Source organism: Mus musculus, chromosome 15, assembly GCF_000001635.26.
Source record: "Mus musculus strain C57BL/6J chromosome 15, GRCm38.p6 C57BL/6J".
NCBI lineage: Eukaryota > Metazoa > Chordata > Mammalia > Rodentia > Muridae > Mus > Mus musculus.
Window position 1 is genome coordinate 33,492,255 of NC_000081.6, and position 19,650 is coordinate 33,511,904.

General features: G+C 39.5%; 1 protein-coding gene across 2 annotated transcripts in view; it reads left to right on the forward strand.

Moving 5' to 3' along the window:
• Positions 1 to 19,650, forward strand: part of Cpq (carboxypeptidase Q) — a 511,424-nt gene that overhangs the window by 409,126 nt on the left and 82,648 nt on the right. For both annotated transcript variants that reach the window (NM_018755.2, NM_176073.4), the window contains one exon: positions 4,909 to 5,110. In NM_018755.2, coding sequence (NP_061225.2) covers positions 4,909 to 5,110 — 202 coding nt within the window. The remainder of the gene's footprint in view (positions 1 to 4,908; positions 5,111 to 19,650) is intronic.

Here is a 19,650-nt window from a genome sequence, read left to right on the forward strand (position 1 = left end):
TAGGTCTAGTATGGTTTTGTTCATTTCCATCACCTGTTTGTATGTTTTTTCCTCTTTTTCTGTAAGGACTTCTACCTGTTTGATTGTGTTTTCCTGTTTTTCTTTAAGGACTTGTAACTCTTTAGCAGTGTTCTCCTGTATTTCTTTAAGTGATTTATTAAAGTCCTTCTTGATGTCCTCTACCATCATCATGAGATATGCTTTTAAATCTAGGTCTAGGTTCTCAGGTGTGTTGGGGTTCCCTGGACTGGGCGAAGTGGGTGTGCTGGGTTCTGGTGATGGTGAGTGGTCTTGGTTCCTGTTAGTAAGATTCCTCCGTTTACCTTTCGCCATCTGGTAATCTCTGGAGTTAGTAGTTATAGTTGACTCTGTTTAGAGATTGTTCTTCTGGTGATTCTGTTACCGTCTATCAGCAGACCTGGGAGACAGATTCTCTCCTCTGAGTTTCAGTGCTCAGAGCACTCTCTGCTGGCAAGCTCTCTTACAGGGAAGGTGCGCAGATATCTTGTATTTGGACCTCCTCCTGGCCGAAGAAGAAGGCCCAAAACAGGACCTTTCTCAGACAGTGTGTTGCTTTGGCAGTTCCCAGGTGGTACAGACTCTCACCTAAGCAGACTAAATTCCTAAGTTCCTTGGAGTCCCGGGACCAAGATGGCGACCGCTGCTGCTGTGGCTTAGGCCGCCTCCCCAGCCGGGCGGGCACCTGTCCTCTGGTCCGGAAGGTGGCCGGCTGTCCCTGGCCCACACAGGGTGCTGCCTCAGCCCCTCTGTGCTTCTGCCTGTTCCAGAGGCTGTCAGGTTCTCTGGCGCACCCTCTCACCTGTTCAGACTAATTTCCTAAGTTCGGCGGGTCCCGGACCAAGATGGCGACCGCTGCTGCTGTGGCTTAGGTCGCCTCCCCAGCCGGGCGGGCACCTGTCCTCCGGTCCGGAAGGTGGCCGGCTGTCCCCGGCCCACACAGGGTGCTGCCTCAGCCCCTCTGTGCTTCTGCCTGTTCCAGAGGCTGTCAGGTTCTCTGGCGCACCCTCTCACCTGTTCAGACTAATTTCCTAAGTTCGGCGGGTCCCGGACCAAGATGGCGACTCACAAACATCATTCTTTTGATTATGCTATAAAACAAGCAATTTAAAACATTCAATATGTATTTTCAGCAGTTTCCTTCTTTTTAATCTTGCATTGCCACCAAAGAATGCTAATGGTTACCAAATTGCTCTTGGCTGAATTGCTTAATCCTTAAGAAAAAGGAGAAGAAAAAAAAAAAAAAAACAGAAAAGGAATAGTGGGGGAAAGACATGTTGCAGGATGTGATTGTAGCACATGATAGCTGTGAACGCTGACCCTGAGCATATGGTGACTGATCTGAGAACTTAAGCTAAGAAGTCACAGAAGCATCCCTCTGCTTTGGGTTATGGACATTACAGTATAATGAGCGATTTCTCTCATGGCGCCTAATAGACAACTTATTAAGAGGGCAGTGTGAGTTACAGATCATATCCTAACTTATCCTTGAGTTCTTTAGACTTTTCCTCTGGATGTCCCAGTTTATTTCAATCAGAGTTGGTCATCTCAGCAACCAAGCATTTTGTCTCAAGAAGTAGGCTTTTCACTATGCTCTGTAAACAAGTGTCAGATATCTTGCCCCATGCACTGTGAAGGGTGCAAGTCCGTAGAGCATGGCTTTGTTTCCTGTCACTGGCAATGATTAGCCTTCCCCACCTACACCAAGCTGCTCATGATAAAGAAAATGCATGTGTGATAACACATTCCTTAGTGACAGTAGTTCATTCCAGTTGATTTTAGCAGTGGTGCCCCAGCACCTTCCCTGGCCACCAAGACTAAGATGAATTCATAATAGGAGAAAAGGTGGTGTGATGTATGGTGGATGGCTTTTTTTCTTCTCCTTTATAGAAAACATATGGCAGTGTCTATATAGAAGCAGAAAACAATAGCATACTGCTATCAAGTTAGCAATAGCTAATGGAACCATACATGAATGGAAATCAAGCATCTCTCTACTATGCCAGGATTCTGGTTTGTTGATATGTGTACACATCCTGTTTTATTTGGCTTGAAAGGAAGTTTTATTATTTTAGGCTTTGATTCCTAATTGGAAGGAAATTGTGTAGCAAGATGTTTTTATTTGCATTTTCACTCCTCTCAGTGCCTAATTAAATTACTTTATTAGCAGAGATAATAAATTCTGAGTAGACTTTGTATTATGATCATGAAAAAGTTAAAATCTATTCATTTTCAAAACTGCATTCTTTGTATTTCTGAGTTAGAAATAAATATTTGTGACTGGGAAATTAGAAGTGTCCTTCTGGAGATAGGACATAAAGACATAAAATACAGAAGTGGCCTATATCCACACCACACACTTTTTTCCCTGGCTAGATAACTTTGAGCAAGTTTGATAACTTGATTCAGCTTCAGTTCTTTGTATGCACTTGTATAAAAACTGTACTAGCTTATCTTAGCAGGCCATGGGATGAGATGCAAAGCACTTCACACATGCCTGGTATGAAGGAAGTGCTGCAGAGCCACTGCCTGCCATCATAATCAGCAAACAGGATACTTTACCCTGGCACCATCCTGAGACACTTGACACTAAAATGGGACAAGACAGTAAAACCAGTGATGCTGCTGCTTATCAAATGTTCCTTGTGTCTGAGCCTGAACTACAGGTTCTCCAAATTCCGTAAGCTGGATATGGTTATCATCCTCAAATGCAAAAGGCACATAGCTAAAGATTGATAAGCATAAAATCAGACATGGGATCAGCATGGAATCAAATCAGACTGGATAATTCCAAAGCCTGTGCTCTTCGGCTCTACTGCTCCAGCCAGTGGGACTTCTGGAAGCTCCATTATTGACACCGTTTTGAGTACCCATCAATATTCCACATCATTGAACAGTGACACTCCAAATTTCAAAGTCCTTGTCTCTGCGATTTCCCTTCTTTTGCAATTCAAGAAACAGAAAGGACTTAAGAGATGTGTTAGAAGCCCTGGTAAGTTAGAGTCAGGCAACCATTCTTACTATCACTTAAAACAGGCTATAAGTTCACATTCAAACTTAAGTAAAGGCACTTGTCACATTGTACTGACAGAAAAGGCAAGGCTTGACTTGTGTTAACATGAAGAGAGACAGAGTGGGTAGTCATTCTGCTTGGTAGTCAGGAGTGCCAGTTGCTGTACAGGGAATGAAATATAATGATTCCAAAGTCATATCTATCTCAGCAAGCTTCTCTTTAGTGCCAGGTGTGGCCTTGCATAGTTAAGAGCACTTCACCTGCCTTTCTTGTTGGAAACATAGGATCTGCCTACAATTTGGCACTCTCACATACAAGATTACCCAATTCTGTGTTCATTTACAAGATATACTATAATTTTACTTTTCTCCTTCCTGCAGTGTTTGGGGTAGAGGTAGAGCAGAGAAAAAGATTAGGACTGCCAAATTACATGTTCACCTGCTGACCTTGCAGCAATATACAGTTAGATGAGCCCTTACTATACATCATAAATGTAAATCTGTTGCACATTAGTATTTCAAATGATGGTACTATAAGGCAGTAGATACATCTGAGAGCAAAGATAGCTGCATTTATTATAAGCACCTTGGAACTTTCGTTGAAAATTAAATGAAGACACAACTATGACTAGGAACCTAGCTTATTAACCTTATTTTTTAAGATTATTACTGATTTGTGAATTTTGTACAATGTGTTTTGTTCATAGTCACTTCTCCCTCAACACTTCTCAGATACATCACTCTCAACTTGTCTTTTGTTTTTCTCCACTAAGACTAATTTGTTCTGCCCTTATATCCTTGAATATGTCACCTTTCACTGGAACATGATGAACTTACCAGAGACTGTCCTATTATTAAAAACTGACTATTTTTCTTCCAATACCTTACAGTTGCCAGTCACTCCAAGGCTAGGATAGAATTTTGTGCCCAACACTTTTATATATGCTGGGATTTGGTCTGACTTGGGCTTGCACGGGTCTTGTACATGCTGTCGCAACTGCTATGAGTTCATATATGCCCTGCTGTGTCCAGAGGACACTGTTTCCTAGTAATCACCCACCACTTCTGACTCTTATAGTTTTTCTGCCTACAGCAATTACTCCTGAGTTTTGGAAGCATGTGGTGTGGTATATTTGATCTAGAACTGAGAAATCAGCAGTCTTTTCTCTCCCTCACTTGTCGTTGCTCTCTGTAACGCTCACCATCTAACACAAATAGAAGGATGAGGAGTGAAATGTGCATTAATCTATGGACATAACAATAAGTTATTAGAAGTCAGTCTAATACTATGTCAATTTAGCAAAACAATAGTACCAGATTCTCCCCTACTATGTACAAGGTATTTGGCCATGGGTTTGTGGCCTGATAATGAAGTATGAGTTCCATCGCCTGGGGCAGAACTGAAAGCAGAACGTGGTTGGTTATTCTCATGATATTGTACTACTATTGCCCAAGTGGGCCTTGTTTTGCTAGAGCAGCAAGACATTTGGACATTTAGCTCACAGGGTACATAGTTGGGTAAGAATGGTGATTACTTTCCTCTTCCTGCAGTGTACACAGCACATTCTAGTACAGAAATGCCTTAAGCAAGGTGCTTCAAAGACTATTATTGCTAGGAAAAGTAATTGAGCAATTTTATTACATTTGCTCCATTATATATATATTTTTTTTTGTAACTTTTCAAGTCAACTCTTAGGTTTGGTGAATCTCAGGATAGGAAATTATACACCTTAGAACCATCAGGAAATACACAGAGTAGATATGGATCAGGGTAGAGTGATATAATTTTGACAACAATCTGTAAGAAGGTGATTTATTTAATAGCATAGAAGCAGCCATTGAGAATCAAACATTTATCTCTTTTTAAATTTTATTTAGGCAAATATTTCCAAGTACAGCTTGGTGATGGAAGCTGACTCAGGAACCTTCTTACCCACTGGACTGCAGTTCACTGGCAGTGACAAGGCCAGGGCTATCATGAAGGAAGTCATGAATCTTCTGCAACCCCTCAATGTCACCAAGGTCTTTAGTAATGGAGAAGGAACTGATATTAACTTCTGGATCCAAGCTGGAGTACCTGGTAAGACCAAAAATGAAGGGGATGTTCCTGTATGATGTCACCAATTTAAAATAACATATCTATTTCAGTGTCCCAGTGGTTACTGGCACTAACCACTGGCATAGAAATTCTATCCTTTTATCAGTAAGGTATATTCTAATTACTTTCTCAGTTGGAAATATGGTACTCATTTCACATGTGCTCATCCTCTGTGCTTCACTCTCTGGGATCTGCAGTGAATGATTCTACACTTCAGCCTACACATCTGCTCTTTGAATTTGATTGGTTTTTAAAGATATGTGTTTTGTAATTTCACCACCAAATTTTGAGGAATGAAGTAGAAAGCAGTCACTGCTGCCAATGCCCCTGGGGATCTTCACTTACTCTAATATTGCTATATACCCAGACATTGTTGTATCTAAACTTCACAATAAGAGATTCTTTCTTTGAATTTGGAATTTTTCCTTAAAATTGTTTTTTTTTTCCTTGATGCTTCTGTTAAATGATTTGACACAAAACTAACAAGATAGCTCTGTGGAAAAAGTCACCTACCATCAAGACTTAACACATGAGTTTAATCCTCAGGACCCACATGGAAGGAGAGAACCAACTCTCATAAGTTGTCCTCTGACCTCAACATGAACACTGTTCACATGCAAGACTACACACACACACATACAAACACATGCTCTACACATACATACATGCTCCACACACATACATATACCCCTCACACACATACACACCACACACACACATACACATCCCACATACACATACACACAACCTCATACACACATACACATACCACACACACACACATATACCACACACACATATACCACACACATGCACATATAAACATAAGTATATACACACACAATCATATACACCCTCCCCACACACACACACCACATACACATATGCACATACACACACACACACCCTAGAGAACAAAGATGTGTATAAACTGACTTGCCCTGATTGGTGATTTGTGGTGTGAATCCCCTGAAGAGAAGACCTAAGCCCTTGAGGACAGCGATCAAATTACAAAATGCAAGTATCCCTAAGAGTTTATGGGAACAGAACACAAGAACTTTTTTCCACTAGTTTATGCTGCTTCACAACTTTACCCAAGACCTACCATCTTAAGAGTTATTGGTATTATTAATGAATCTACATTGTGCCTCCAATGCCATTATATCTATAATCAAAACGACTATCTACAGATTCTGCTGCATATTGTTCTGCATTTGAGTTATACGCATGGAAAGCCTAGCCTTTGAGCTACTTAACCGTTTCTGAAACTTTCATATGTACAGGAACTGAAAAAAAGGCTCTCCAGGTCCATCTCTGCCACTTTTGTTTCCTGCTCAAAAAACAGATCTCACCAACAGCTGCCTAGATTTTAATTGTAAAGAAAGCCCATTCTTGAGATATTGAGGGTTTCAAAGCCATAGTAACTATCAATAGCTAAAAGTTAAAAGGTCTTTCCTCTATTTTAGTGGGAGACTTGAATTCTCTCCATTTGTACTATGGATACTTAAACAAAAACTTGAAATTCTCTGAAATCCATATTTCCACTAAGAATGGTGCACAATGCCTGGACATATCCAAACCATTATAATATGATCTGGATACCAAGTATAAGGACAGAAGCTTGTACTGAGTGGAACAGGATCATTTTATCATATTTTCCATTTCCTTAGTGAGCCTTCAACTGAGACCCACCAACACAGCTGCTGTGAATAAAATGTTAGTAGCTCAGGGTGAATCAGACTGGAGACTAACCAGGAGTGGCCAAAGCAGAGGAGGAACTAAAATCCACAGCAGAACTGAGACAAAAAAAAAAAAAATTTACACCAATCCCCCGACCCACCACTTGTGTTAGAATGTTTGATCATGAAAGCCCCTTGCTTTATTTCTTCTTGTTTTATGTTCTATAGGCATTGATCTGTATGAAACGAGCAGGTAGATTAATTACCTTCATAGGACAGAATGAGATACCATCCCTCTGGGCCTCAGCAGATTCAGGCTTGATTTTTCACATAAGAGAGTGGAATGAGGAATGTAAGCCTGCTTTGGCTGCTGAATTAGTAAGCTACACTTTATTGATCTTCCACCATTTATGAGACTCCCACTCAAGCTTCTTTTAAAATAATGCCTTTAATCTGAAACCATCCTTTGGAAGCTGGTACAATTACCCTTATTTTAAAGATGGAGAAATAGACTCAGAGAGATGACTTGCAGAATCCAAAATTACCCTGAGATCAGATCATTTTGGTGGTAAGGCTGATGGTATTTCCCTCCACACCATGTAGCAACACAGAGAAGTCTGGAATGTTGATGGTCTTCCCAGACCATCTAAAATGTTTATCTTATTCAGCTTTTGCTTATGCAAAAGATTCCAGCCCAGTGCTCCTTGGACTCATTTACCACTGGGACGAAGGAGTTTGTTATTGTAAATAACTACGTATTGCTCTTCACTTTCTTTGTTCTACTCCTTTCTCCTCTAGGTCAGCACGTTTTCTATAGAGTCAGTGTTTCATTTTAGATGACTATAAATGTTTCCCTGTGCATGTAGGTATGTGTTCCTCTGTGTATACGTGTGCATGTGCTTTTGTATGTGTGTGTGTGTGTGTGTGTGTATGTGTGTGTGTGTGTACATACATTTACCCAGGCACTGATCTAAATATCAGAGGAGAACTTGCTGAGAATTGGTTCTCTTCTTCCACCATACAAGTGCCAGAGACCAGACTTGGGTTATCAAACTTGGCAGTAGGTACTTTTATCCACTGAGCCATCTTCCCACCCCTAAGCTATCTTTTGTTGTTTCCACTTTTGGTTATTCCTGGAAGAAACAGTGGGACTGCTCATGCTGGAACACTCAAAATATTGAAAAGTTCCAGAACTTCAGAAAAAGGCAATCATCATAACTGATCTGAAGGAAAATAGAGTATACATTATGCTGATTTTATTAAAAAACTATTTAAATGATGCTTTGCATTACTTCACATCTAGCTCTATTTTGTTCTTTTTCTCTCATTTCTTCGGAATAAACACTTATTGGCCTCTTACTATGTTCTAAATCTGTTAAAGGGCCATAATCTGAAGTGACTTCTTAATGACTGAGCCTCAGGTTTTCTTAACTGTTTCACGTGTGATTAATAGAAACAAATAGTTATTGAGGGCACAAATAGAATTAAAATTCTGTATGATTTTCACTAATTACTGAAGAAAAGTAAGTCAGTTTATGGAAATGTCATCTTTGAGAAAGTGGGAAGTCTATAGGTTGAGATCTTTAATGGATAATAATCCAACTGACAATGAACTAAGTAACAAAAAGAGAGGCTTTCAAAATAAATTTAATATAAAGTATCTTGGGTGCCCTTTCCACTAAAGCTCTCCCCTAAAGATCTCAACCCCAAGCCACCCCCTGTCTCCTCTAACATGGCTACTCTTCCCTCCCCTTTTGGCATAGTCTGTGTTCATTCATTTTCATGAATCTGTCCAGAGGCCACGGCAGTTTGTGGTACTCTGATTTTCCACAGCACTTAGGTACAGTCTTGGTCTCAGGTTATCAGGAGTTTGGTGGTACCCTACCTCCCATGGCCATTGACCCTTTCATTGACTCACTCATTCCCAGGACTCTGTCAGCCACATTGACCTACATTGTGCAAACTTTCTACGTTGAAATCTACCTAACAAATGGGATGTTTTTACCTAGAAAATAAAACAGAAGATCCAAGTCAGAAGGCAGTAAGGACATTTTTTACAAAGAAATCCAGAGCTTTTGGTTATTTTCCCCCCACCTTTGCAGTACTAGAGATAAAACATAAGGCCTTATACAACCTATATAAATGCTTCTTCATCATTAAAATTAGTCCCCAGCCCAACTCACTGCTCAGTTTAATTTTCCAATCACACCAAGCATCTTACAAGTTTCATCCCATCCTCCTGGGCATGCTGTGATTGTTAAAAGCAGCATATTTTCTACATTATATGGTCATGAAAGAGAGAATGTGTATGATTTATATCCCTTTCTCAAACTGAGTAACTCTGTCAAGAATTAATAAGACAGGCTTTCTTCCATCCCACTGGTGAAAAATTGTGATTACTGTCTTTGCCTAAATTGTATAATACTAACACAGCATAGTAGAAATACCATAATTGGTGAATATTGATCAAATATTACTTCCTAGACTCAGTGAAATCCTTTCCAGTATCCACTGAAAAATGCATTGCTTCCTGACATATGAGGAAAATATTTAAGGTGAGGATGTCCATTGAGTAAACAGTTGAAAGTAGTTGTGATATCTTATCATCTTCTCCAGACGTGAAATCCTTCAGTGTTTCTCCAATCTCCAGCTGTTATACATAACTAAAGTATCTACTTAGTCAAGAATGTGAAGCCATTCATGTTCCACCCCATGCCTTGTGTGGCTCTTCTCTTGTTTTCTGTGTGTCTCCTAGTTGTCCAACAAACTGGAATTCCTGGAACAACCTTCTGTTACCACACTTCTGTGTATATGGATCTTCCCTATTCTCTTGTCAACAGCTAACTGCATGGTTCAGTTTGTTATTTCCCCCATTTTCAAGCTTTCTCTCACCTCCTAAAGCTTCAGCAGTTATCACTGGAGCTTGTTCACCAAACCAAGCTCACCTCTCCTTGTGGTGCTTGCTCTGTTTTTACAAATGTGAGCCATTGAGAATGCTGCAAAATTTCTATGCCTGAAGAGAAGTGTCTATCCCTCGATAAAGTGTTCATAGGTCAAAGGCTGTATAAATAAGGTCAAACTTTGTTGGAATAATATCTGGTCATCTCTAAATAAAATACTATGAGAGAAGCTTATTAGCTAGAGTGGGCTGCCCACCTCAGTGATCATATGATCCCATTACATGGGCCTTTCCCCATACCTATTGCATTATTTTCAATAATTCATATGTTCTCTTCTTTCATTTTTGTTCAGACTCCACTGAGATACAACATATACAAATTATTCAGGATTTTGCACTTTTCAGTCTTCCTTATTTCTGTTCAATGTTTCATATCAACAAAACTAACCTAAAACTTTCTATTTTGACATTTCCAAATGACTTTCTTCTGAAAGGCTCTAAGAAAGCAAAAGGCTCTAAGAAAACAGTCAGCAAGGACACAGGTAGATATGCTCATGTAAAGTAGGTTCAAGGATCCCCCTCTGGATCCAAAATACATATTTTCTCATCACAAAGTGTGATAAATACAACACCTCAACATTTTTGTGCCCCTCACTGTCCCTAAATGGGAGATGTTTCTCCTGTGGTGAAGTCATTCTGTCCAGGAGTTTTCAAAGAGGTTAAGGCTCTGCATTGAGGAGTTCACACCTCTCTAAGAACATTATAAGGGAGCTCTCTAATTTGTGGCACGAGTTCTCAGTCCCTTATGTAAAGAGCTGTGGAAATTATGCTGTAAGCACATCTTAAGTGTTTAGCATAATCCAGAGAATGTGTAGACCCTGATGATAGACAGCCATGTATGTTCTCTTGAAGACTGAACTAAAGAAGTAACAGTGAGAGGAAACAGACTGTTACAAAAAATAAACTGAGAATAGTATATATACATAATATACATATATGTGTGTTCATGTATATATACATGTATATGTACCATTTGTGTGTGTCATATATGTGTGTGTATATATATATATATATATATATATATATATATATATATATATATGACATCAGTAGGTTTATTAACATTAGTTAGTGGCTCCCTTTCCCCTTTTCAGCCTGGGTGAGTAAGAACTCTTGAATTACTATTACTTGGCTTCTATCTTCTAAATGTACCCATTTAACACCCACGTCAATACCTCAAGTTACTCATCAGGCTCAGAATCAATGAGCTTTTATACTCTTCTCCTTAAAGCAGATTTGCTTCAACTTCAGTAGAAGCCTCCTGGTCCCCAAGCCTCCCGGGCTGATTGCAAATTAGGTGAAGAGGGACTGTTTACAGTATAGAAGTGGTTTAGTTTGCCACATCCTGACTTATGAAATATCTTCTAGTGTTGCCCAGAATAGTTATTAAAAGCTAAAATGCAAACTTTCACTTGGGAAGTTAATGTATTTTGTGTTCTGTCTCATTACCTAGACTGTGAGTCTTCTTTATAGTCCCACAAGGCCCAATATTACTTGGAACATAAACATTTAATGATTAGATGTATTGATCTGGAAATTAACAGGACACAAAAAAGTTAAGTAACAGTAACAGTCAGATATTTTGTGCAACGTTCCCATAAGTAGCACATATGAAATGTGTTCCAGAGTCCTATGATAGAGCACATGAAAATGCTACAAGATGGGGCTGGGCATTAATGATGAAATTATATGACATTACAATAGACAAAGGTAGAAAAGGACATTCCTAGTGAGGAGATAGTAGAAACCTGACATGTGTCACTGTAGGCAGCAGTCAGGAGAAAGGCTTCTCTGGGCAGTTCATCTGGAAAGTTATAGGGTACATCAGGATTTTTCCTGTCCAGTTGATTTAATTATTAATACAACAAGAAGCCTGTGATTGGACAGGGAAAAGGGAGGCAGCACCGAAGAGTAGCAGAGATGGAGACAGAGGAGAAGGAAGCAATATGGAGGATGAACAGGATGATTCAGATTCAGCAAGGCTTTAAATAGCCACAGGTAAATATCATATAGGGATAGAATAATTGGGGTGACTTGTCTAATCTAGGTGGGCAGCTTGTATCATTATCATTTAGCTCTGAAATTATTGTGTAGGCATCTTGTGAATTGAGAATTTATTATTATATAAATCTGACTGGTTAATTATAAGCTTCAAGAGTTTTGATTTTATCGGGTTACTGGGTATTGTGATATCTAACTGTGAGGAGGGCAGTCATTGCATGGGGCTGGAGTGGCAGCAACCCATCAAGGGAACTTAGCCGAGGCGGGTGGAGATGTCTCTGGAGCCCTAGACCAGAGAGTCTGCTGAGATGAGAACACCCAGATGGAGCCCTGTGGCCTGCTGGTGCCTGTCATAGTGCGAGAACTTAATGTTATTTTTAATATTTCCCACAACAATAGGCAGTGAGAGCAGTTGAAGTATCCAGGCAGATATACAAGGGCCATATGTTTCAGGTTGAAAACTCTTACAGATGATGCCAAGAAGCCATAAGTCCTCAGCAGGAGAGTGCTTAGTGAAAAATTTTATAAGTTTAGAAAGCTCATGCTAAAGATGCCCAGATCACACTCAATAGGAGGCATAGTGTAAGGATATGCATTGAAATGGGAACTTGAGGAAGAAGCAACAGGTTAGAACACTTGCTTTACATGTTATAGGATTGTTCTATATTGCGCATCAGAATGACTCATGAACACCATGTTCCATCTTCCATTAGAATCCATCTTCCATGGCTTCTAATAACATAGCCTGGAAAGGCTTTGCTTCCTTAGTTTTCCCTCTAATGGTCTCAAGGTTGGCTCTTCTGGAATCTCCCTCCTAATACATTTGACTCTCAATTTGTTGTGTATTATTCTTGATGGCACAGGTGCTTCTTGACTTATAGTGGGATTATGTACCAAAAATCCTCAATGTAACATGACAACATTGTGAGTCACAAATGTACAATTCACCTTACCTGCCTATCAGACATCATGTCCTAGTAACATAGCAACAGAGCATACAATACTACTTCATGGACCATGTCCTCTTGTGACCTAGTGACAAAGTGGAACTATGGTTTCTTGATGCTTGGATTCAATATCTCACGATGGTATATAATGGTATATTTCTTGTGAGAAGTTCAAACTTCAAAGCACGAATTCTCCAAAATGTCACTTTTTCACCATGGTAAGGTGGGAACTGCATTAAGTTAATACCTCATAAGCCTGGGCCTCTATATAATCACTGCATACAATAGGTAGCCATATTATGTATGAATTACGGAGAATATAAAAATAAGAAATGGCCTTTTCTCTCCAGGGACTCACAGCTGAAAACCAACTGATTTGGTTTACATAATCATAAAAACTAGAAAAAAAACTAGAAAAATGGCTTCATAATGGAACACTAAATAAAACTACATTTAAGTTTCTAAGAAAAAAATGTCTGGAATGACTAAAACCCAATAGAATTTATTTCTAGCCTCGTATTAAAGGAGTGAGAAAATGTAACTTCAATTTGATGCAATTTTTGTTATATCCTATGATTGTAAATAATGCTACTCTTTATAAGAAAATGTTATTATATGACTAGAGATGTAGCTAAGTACCATACTGTCAGTTTAATCTATGCACAGCCCTGGGTTCAGTCTATACCACTGTCAATTTGTTACCACAGAAAATGTCAAACAAATACAAAAATATAAAAATCACACAATGTGCCCTCCATGTGCCTATAAGTCAGCTTAGGGACAGTTTTACTCAGGGATAGTCTTACTTCACTTCAGCAACAACTAGACCTTTTATATCAGATGAAAATCCCCAATATAGCATCAATTTATTTGTAAATAATTTATATCTCTCATAAATAAAGACTTGCATACACAACAATAGCACTATACCATTTTCCACTAAAATACTTTAGGACTATTTTGTTTACTGTCATATTCTGTTATATAGTTTTTTTGTTTTGTTTTTTTTTTTGCACTTTCAGGTGGCTTATTCTGACTCAAGCCTAATTCTGAATGGTGAGATTAATGCACAGATGCTTCTGCTTATTCACATTAGCAGGAACACACCTGATACCTTCCTGTTCCCTTCCACAATACAGATATATCTCTATCTGTCTATATATCTCTAATATATATAAATTCACATTATATATAAATATATAGATATATAGACAGATACATGATATGTGGTATATATATGTATATAAATTCATATCACATGTATAAATTCTCTTGTACATTTTTCTCTCATATATATTTATATCATAACATACATTTTATTGGAGCATAATCTTAATAATGTATTTTAGCTCTCATATTCTTTGTTAATGATTTGAAATATTCCTATAAAAAATGGCCTTCTTCTGAGAGGCTTTGCCAGAGCATGACATATACAGAGGTAGATGCTCGCAGCCAACCATTGACCTGATCACGGAGTCCTCAATGGAGGAGTTAGAGAAAGGACTGAAGGAGCTGTAGGGGTTTGCAACCCCATAGGAAGAACAACAATATCAACCAACCAGAGCTCCCAGGGTCTAAACCACCAACCAAGGAGAACACATGGAGGGACCCATGGCTTCAGCTGTATATGTAGCAGAGGATGGCCTTGTCAGACATCAATGGGAGAAGAGGCCCTTAGTCCTGTGAAGGTTTGGTGCCCCAGTGTAGGGGAATGCTAGGGCAGGCAGGTGGGAGTGGGTGGGGGCACACCCTCATAGAAGCAGGAAAAGGGGGGTGGGGGGTGGGATAGGGGAGTTCTGGCAGGGGAATCAGGAAAGAGGATAACATTTGAAATGTAAATAATACAATAACCAATAAAAACCTTTTCCTTTGGTAACCCAGAGATGTATTTATAAGGAAGCAAGGAAGGAAGGAAGGAAGGAAGGAAGGAAGGAAGGAAGGAAGGAAGGAAGGAAGAAGGAAGGATCATTCACTCTTTCCTTTGTTTACATGTTTTAAAATCCATCATTTTGTTTCCTAGTGTCATCCAAAGATGATAAATTCATTCATTTTGCGTCATTATTAACTGGTGAATTTCAAGACATTTGATATGTTTCATCTATTATGAATATATTTTTAATGATGCCTTAACTCTCCCATCTTTGGCCAGTGGAGGCCTCATTGAGTTCCTCCCAATTGGTTTTAGCATGAGCCTCACAGTTACTAGGAATATTCCAGGTTTATAATTTTACAAGTGTTCTAGGTCATCTTGTACATTTCTTGCCCAAGATAGAGAATCAGCCATTTCTTCAATGAGTTCAACTACTTTTACAAACTCGTGGTATTTAGAGCATCAGACTGTGCTCTTTATGTATTTGTTGCTAACAAAAATGGCTGGTATCTCTAAGTCTTTTAGTAGCTAGACAATTGTTTTGTTCTCAAAAGAGAAATTCTATTAGTAATATGTCTTTCAATTTAAATTCAAGACTATAAGATTGTACTAACCCTTGCTGTTGTTCCATCTGGATTATCTTTGTTGCCCCAAATCCTAACATTAAATTGAACAGCATAATCGGTGCTTTTCCCAAAAGCACACCTAACAGTCTCAGAGAAAGAGCAACAGAATCCACAGCATAACAGTTATGGAAGTCATCTGGGTCCTTTTGTCTTTTGGTATAGTTCTTCTACTAGAGATGTAAAAGTTTCTGTTAATCTGTGATGTTTATTATTATGAATGCTATTTTTTCTTTTTATATCTGGAATTTCTGATTTCTTTAGTTAAATGCCTTTTCATTTATAACACAGTGTGATGGTTTGTATATGCTTGGGCCACGCACGGGTGGCACTATTAGGAGATGTGGCCTCCTTGGTCTTGCAAAGTTCATATGCCCCAGTACAGGGGAATGCCAGGGCCAGGAAGCAGGAATGGGTGGGTTGGGAGCAGGGTGGAGGGAGGTTATAGGAGACTTTCGGGATAGCATTTGAAATGTAAATGAAGAAAATATCTAATTAAAAAAAAAAAGGAGATGTGGCCTCATTGGAGTAGGTGTGTCACTGTGGGCATAGACCTTATTATCCTTTTCTTAGCTGCCTGGAAGTCAGTCTTCCACTAGCAACCTTCAGATGAAGATTAGACCCATCAGTTCCTCCTGCACCATTCCTGCCTAGATGCAACCATGCTCTTCCCTTGATGATATTAGACTGAACCTCTGAATCTGTAAGCTAGCCCCAATTAAACCTTTTTTTTTTTTTTTTTAATAACTGTTGCCTTGGCCATGATGTCTGTTCACAGCAGCAAAACCCTAACTAAGGCAGAATTTGGTACCAGGGACTGGCATATTTCTTTGATAGGCCTGACCATGCTTTTGTTTGAAGGAATATGAATTTGTAGACATTGGAAACCAATAGAATGCTTTAAGTTGGGCTTAATGGGCTATCCAGGTAGGAATAGGGAAGAATTTGTTGCTGGGTACGATTTGAACTGTTCGGACCTGGTCCAAGAGGTTTTCATGAAGAATAATTCCAGAATGTGGCCTAGAGACTGTTTTTGTGGTATTTTGGTGAAGAATGTAGCTACTTTTTGTCGTAGCAAGTTTAGAAATGGAAAATATAAAATATATGGATGGAGTATTAATGGGGTACCAGGAAGTGAAATGGAGATGATTCCTGTGTTCAAGGAGATAACAAATTAAGGGAGTGGAACTTTGGAGCAAGATCTTATCCATCTAAATTTAGATCCAGATTTGGTGGTACAGACCTTTAATCCCAGGAGATGAGACAAAGAAGATCCTGAGTTCAAGGCCAGCTTGGGACAGAGCAAGTTCTAGATGAAGAAAAGCTTAAATCCAGGTATGGTGTGCACACCTTTAATCCCAGGACATAGCTATGCAGATCTCTTGAGTTCAAGGTCAAACTACAGAGCACGATCCAGGAAAGCTACGCTTAGGCAGTGAAAGGGATGACAAAGAGATAAGGTAATAGAACAAGGGGGCCATGTTCCAGCTTCTGGAAGCAGCAGAACTGGCAGCTTCAGCCATGTGGTTCTGGCTTTAGTGTGATAAATCGAAGGGACTGGTACAACTGATGCTGGCTAGCTGGAGCTAAAGAATTAGTAGTGATTAAGAAAAGACAAGCATCACTGAGGTGAAATCTGGGAAGTGTTTTCTGAGAGCACAAATAAGCTTGTTCCAGAGATAGCCAAGGTTGTACCTCCTGCAGCATCTGTACTTGGTAATGTGTAAGAGTCACCCAGGTAATACTGGTTTTGAAGGCTTGAAGGTGTCAAGAACAGCTGAGGCACTGTGAGAGTCAATGGAAGGCCTAGGAGAGTCTATTGATGAAGCCTAGTTACAAAGAACACCCCAGTGTATTGGAGATGCCAGTATCATGAGATGGCCACCAAGAACATCAGGGGCAGGCAGTAAGAGCTTAGAGGGCTACAGAAGGCAGAGCTGGAGAAGTGATGCCAGCCTTTGGAGGAGCTCAGAAGATCATGTGTGGATCCTAGGTATTGAACAAGAAATTGTGAAATTGAAGTTGCTTTGAAGACCCCAAGATATTTGAGATGCCAGAACCATGGGTCATCTGCTGAGGAAAGCTGCTAACAGAAAGTATAATCAGCAGAGGAGAAAGCAGTTTGTTGCAGTCAACAAAGATGAATAAAGAGTTGGAGATCTGAAGACCACCTTGAAATCAGACATGGAGATGCAAACTTTGGAGTTTGCCCAGCTGGTTTCCTGGTTTGCTTTGAGGATTACAGTTAAGTGATTGGATGAATCTCAGAAGAGACTTTGAACTTTGGACTTTTAGCATTATTGAGACTGCTATACACTGTGGGGACTTTATAAGTTAGACTAAATGTATTTTCTATTATGTTACTTTTAGGTATGGCCCCCACAGACTCATGTGTTTGAAGAAGCCTATGGGGGCCAGGGAGTGGAATATGATGGTTTGTATATATTTGGCCAAGTGAGTAGGGCTATTAGGAGGTGTGGCCTCATTGTAGTAGGTGTGTCACTATGGGCACGGGCCTTAAAAAACCTTGTCCTAGCTTCCTGGAAGTCAGCCTTCCACTAGCAGCCTTCAGATAAAGATGTAGACCTCTCAGTTCCTCCTGCACCATTGCTGCCTAGATGCTGCCATGCTCTTGCCTTGATGATAATGGACTAAACCTCTGAACCTGTAAGCCAGCCTTAAATGTTGTCCTTATAAGAATTGGCTTGGTCATGGTGTCTGTTCACAGTAGTAAAAACCTAACTAAGACACACAGGGACAAGACTTCAAATATGAGTTGTACTGGCTAATTTTGTGTCAACTTGACACAGCTGGTGTTATCACAGAGAAAGGAGCTTCAGTCGAGGAAATGCCTCCATGAGCTCCAACTGTAAGGCATTTTCTCAATTAGTGCTCAAGGGGGAAAGGCCCCTTGTGGGTGGTGCCATCCCTGGGCTGGTAGTCTTGGGTTCTATAAGAGAGCAGGCTGAGCAAGCCAGGGGAGGCAAGCCAGTAAAGAACATCCCTCCATGGCCTCTGCATCGGCTCCTGCTTTCTGACCTGCTTGAGTTCCAGTCCTGACTTCCTTGGTGATAAACAGCAGTATGGAATTGTAAGCTGAATAAACCCTTTCCTCCCCAACTTGCTTCTTGGTCATGATGTTTGTGCAGGAATAGAAACCCTGACTAAGACACGAGTCAAACAAAAGTTTGCAATGACTTTGGAGATGACTTTTGAGAACCTTCGGAAACATAGAGTATTATTCTTTAACCAATATTCAGATGAGGCCACTGGGACTCATCTGCAAGAGGCTCATCTTTGTGCAAAATCAGAAGGATAGTAAGGAGAGAAGTCATATTTAACATGTAAGGTCAATGCATGCCATTATCACACATAAAATATAAGTTCTGTCCTAAAAAAGTTAATTCAGGGCTTAAACACAGGAGGGAGAAAAGACAACAGTTTGAGCCTTTACCCATTATTCATGCATACTTCAAGGCTCTGAAAATAGAAAGTGCATGCTGCCCAAGAGCAAAATAGAGCTGAAGAAGCAAAACAAAACTAGTTAACAGAAACATCTCTAGTAGAACAACCAAAGGACGAAAAAAAAAAAAAATCAAATGGCTTCCATAGCTGTTTTGCTGCTGTTTCCACTGCTCTTTCTCTGAGACTCTCATGTATGCATTTGCAACCAGACCACTGATTGTGGTGTTTTTACAGAAGTATCTCAAATAATTAACAAGGAACATGAGAACTAAATGCTGACTGTACTTTGTTTAGTATATTTCCAGGGGATTCAGAAATGCAGTCAGAATGAGGAACCACTGGGTTAGGTGTAGTTAGTAAGAGGTTAGATTAAGGAAATTGACTTAGAATTTCACTCAGCTACTTTCTAGCTATGTGACCTTAGTAAGGCATTAAACCTTTTTGAACTCTTAAAAAATAAAATAATGCTAATAATACTTTATGAGATTAATTATGTATTCTTAAATAAAGGTCACCTTAGGTGAATGCTTAGCACAAAATCTCCACGAATAAACCACAGTTATTAGTTTATTTATTTAAGCAAAACTTCCGTCATTAGTTTAGACTTCTTCAGTCATCTGTGACAGAACTGTAGCTCAGATTATCTGAATCTGTGTATGTGTGTATGTGTGTGTCTGTCTGTCCGTGTATGCCTGTTTTTGTGTGTCGGTGTATATGTCTGTGTATTGTGTGTGTATCTGTGTATGTCTCAATCTCTCTCTCTCTCTCTTTCTGTGTCTCTGTGTGTGTGTCACTAATCTAGTGTTGAATATGTATTGTAAAGTCTCATATTAATTCAAGAGTATTTCAGACTGACACATTAAGTATTTCTGGTGGGGAAAGAGCCCATCTTGCAATGTTCTTGGTCAAAAGTTTAAAAACAAAACAAAACAAAACAAAAAACAAACTTGATTTAGATGTCCTTCAGAACTTTTCCAA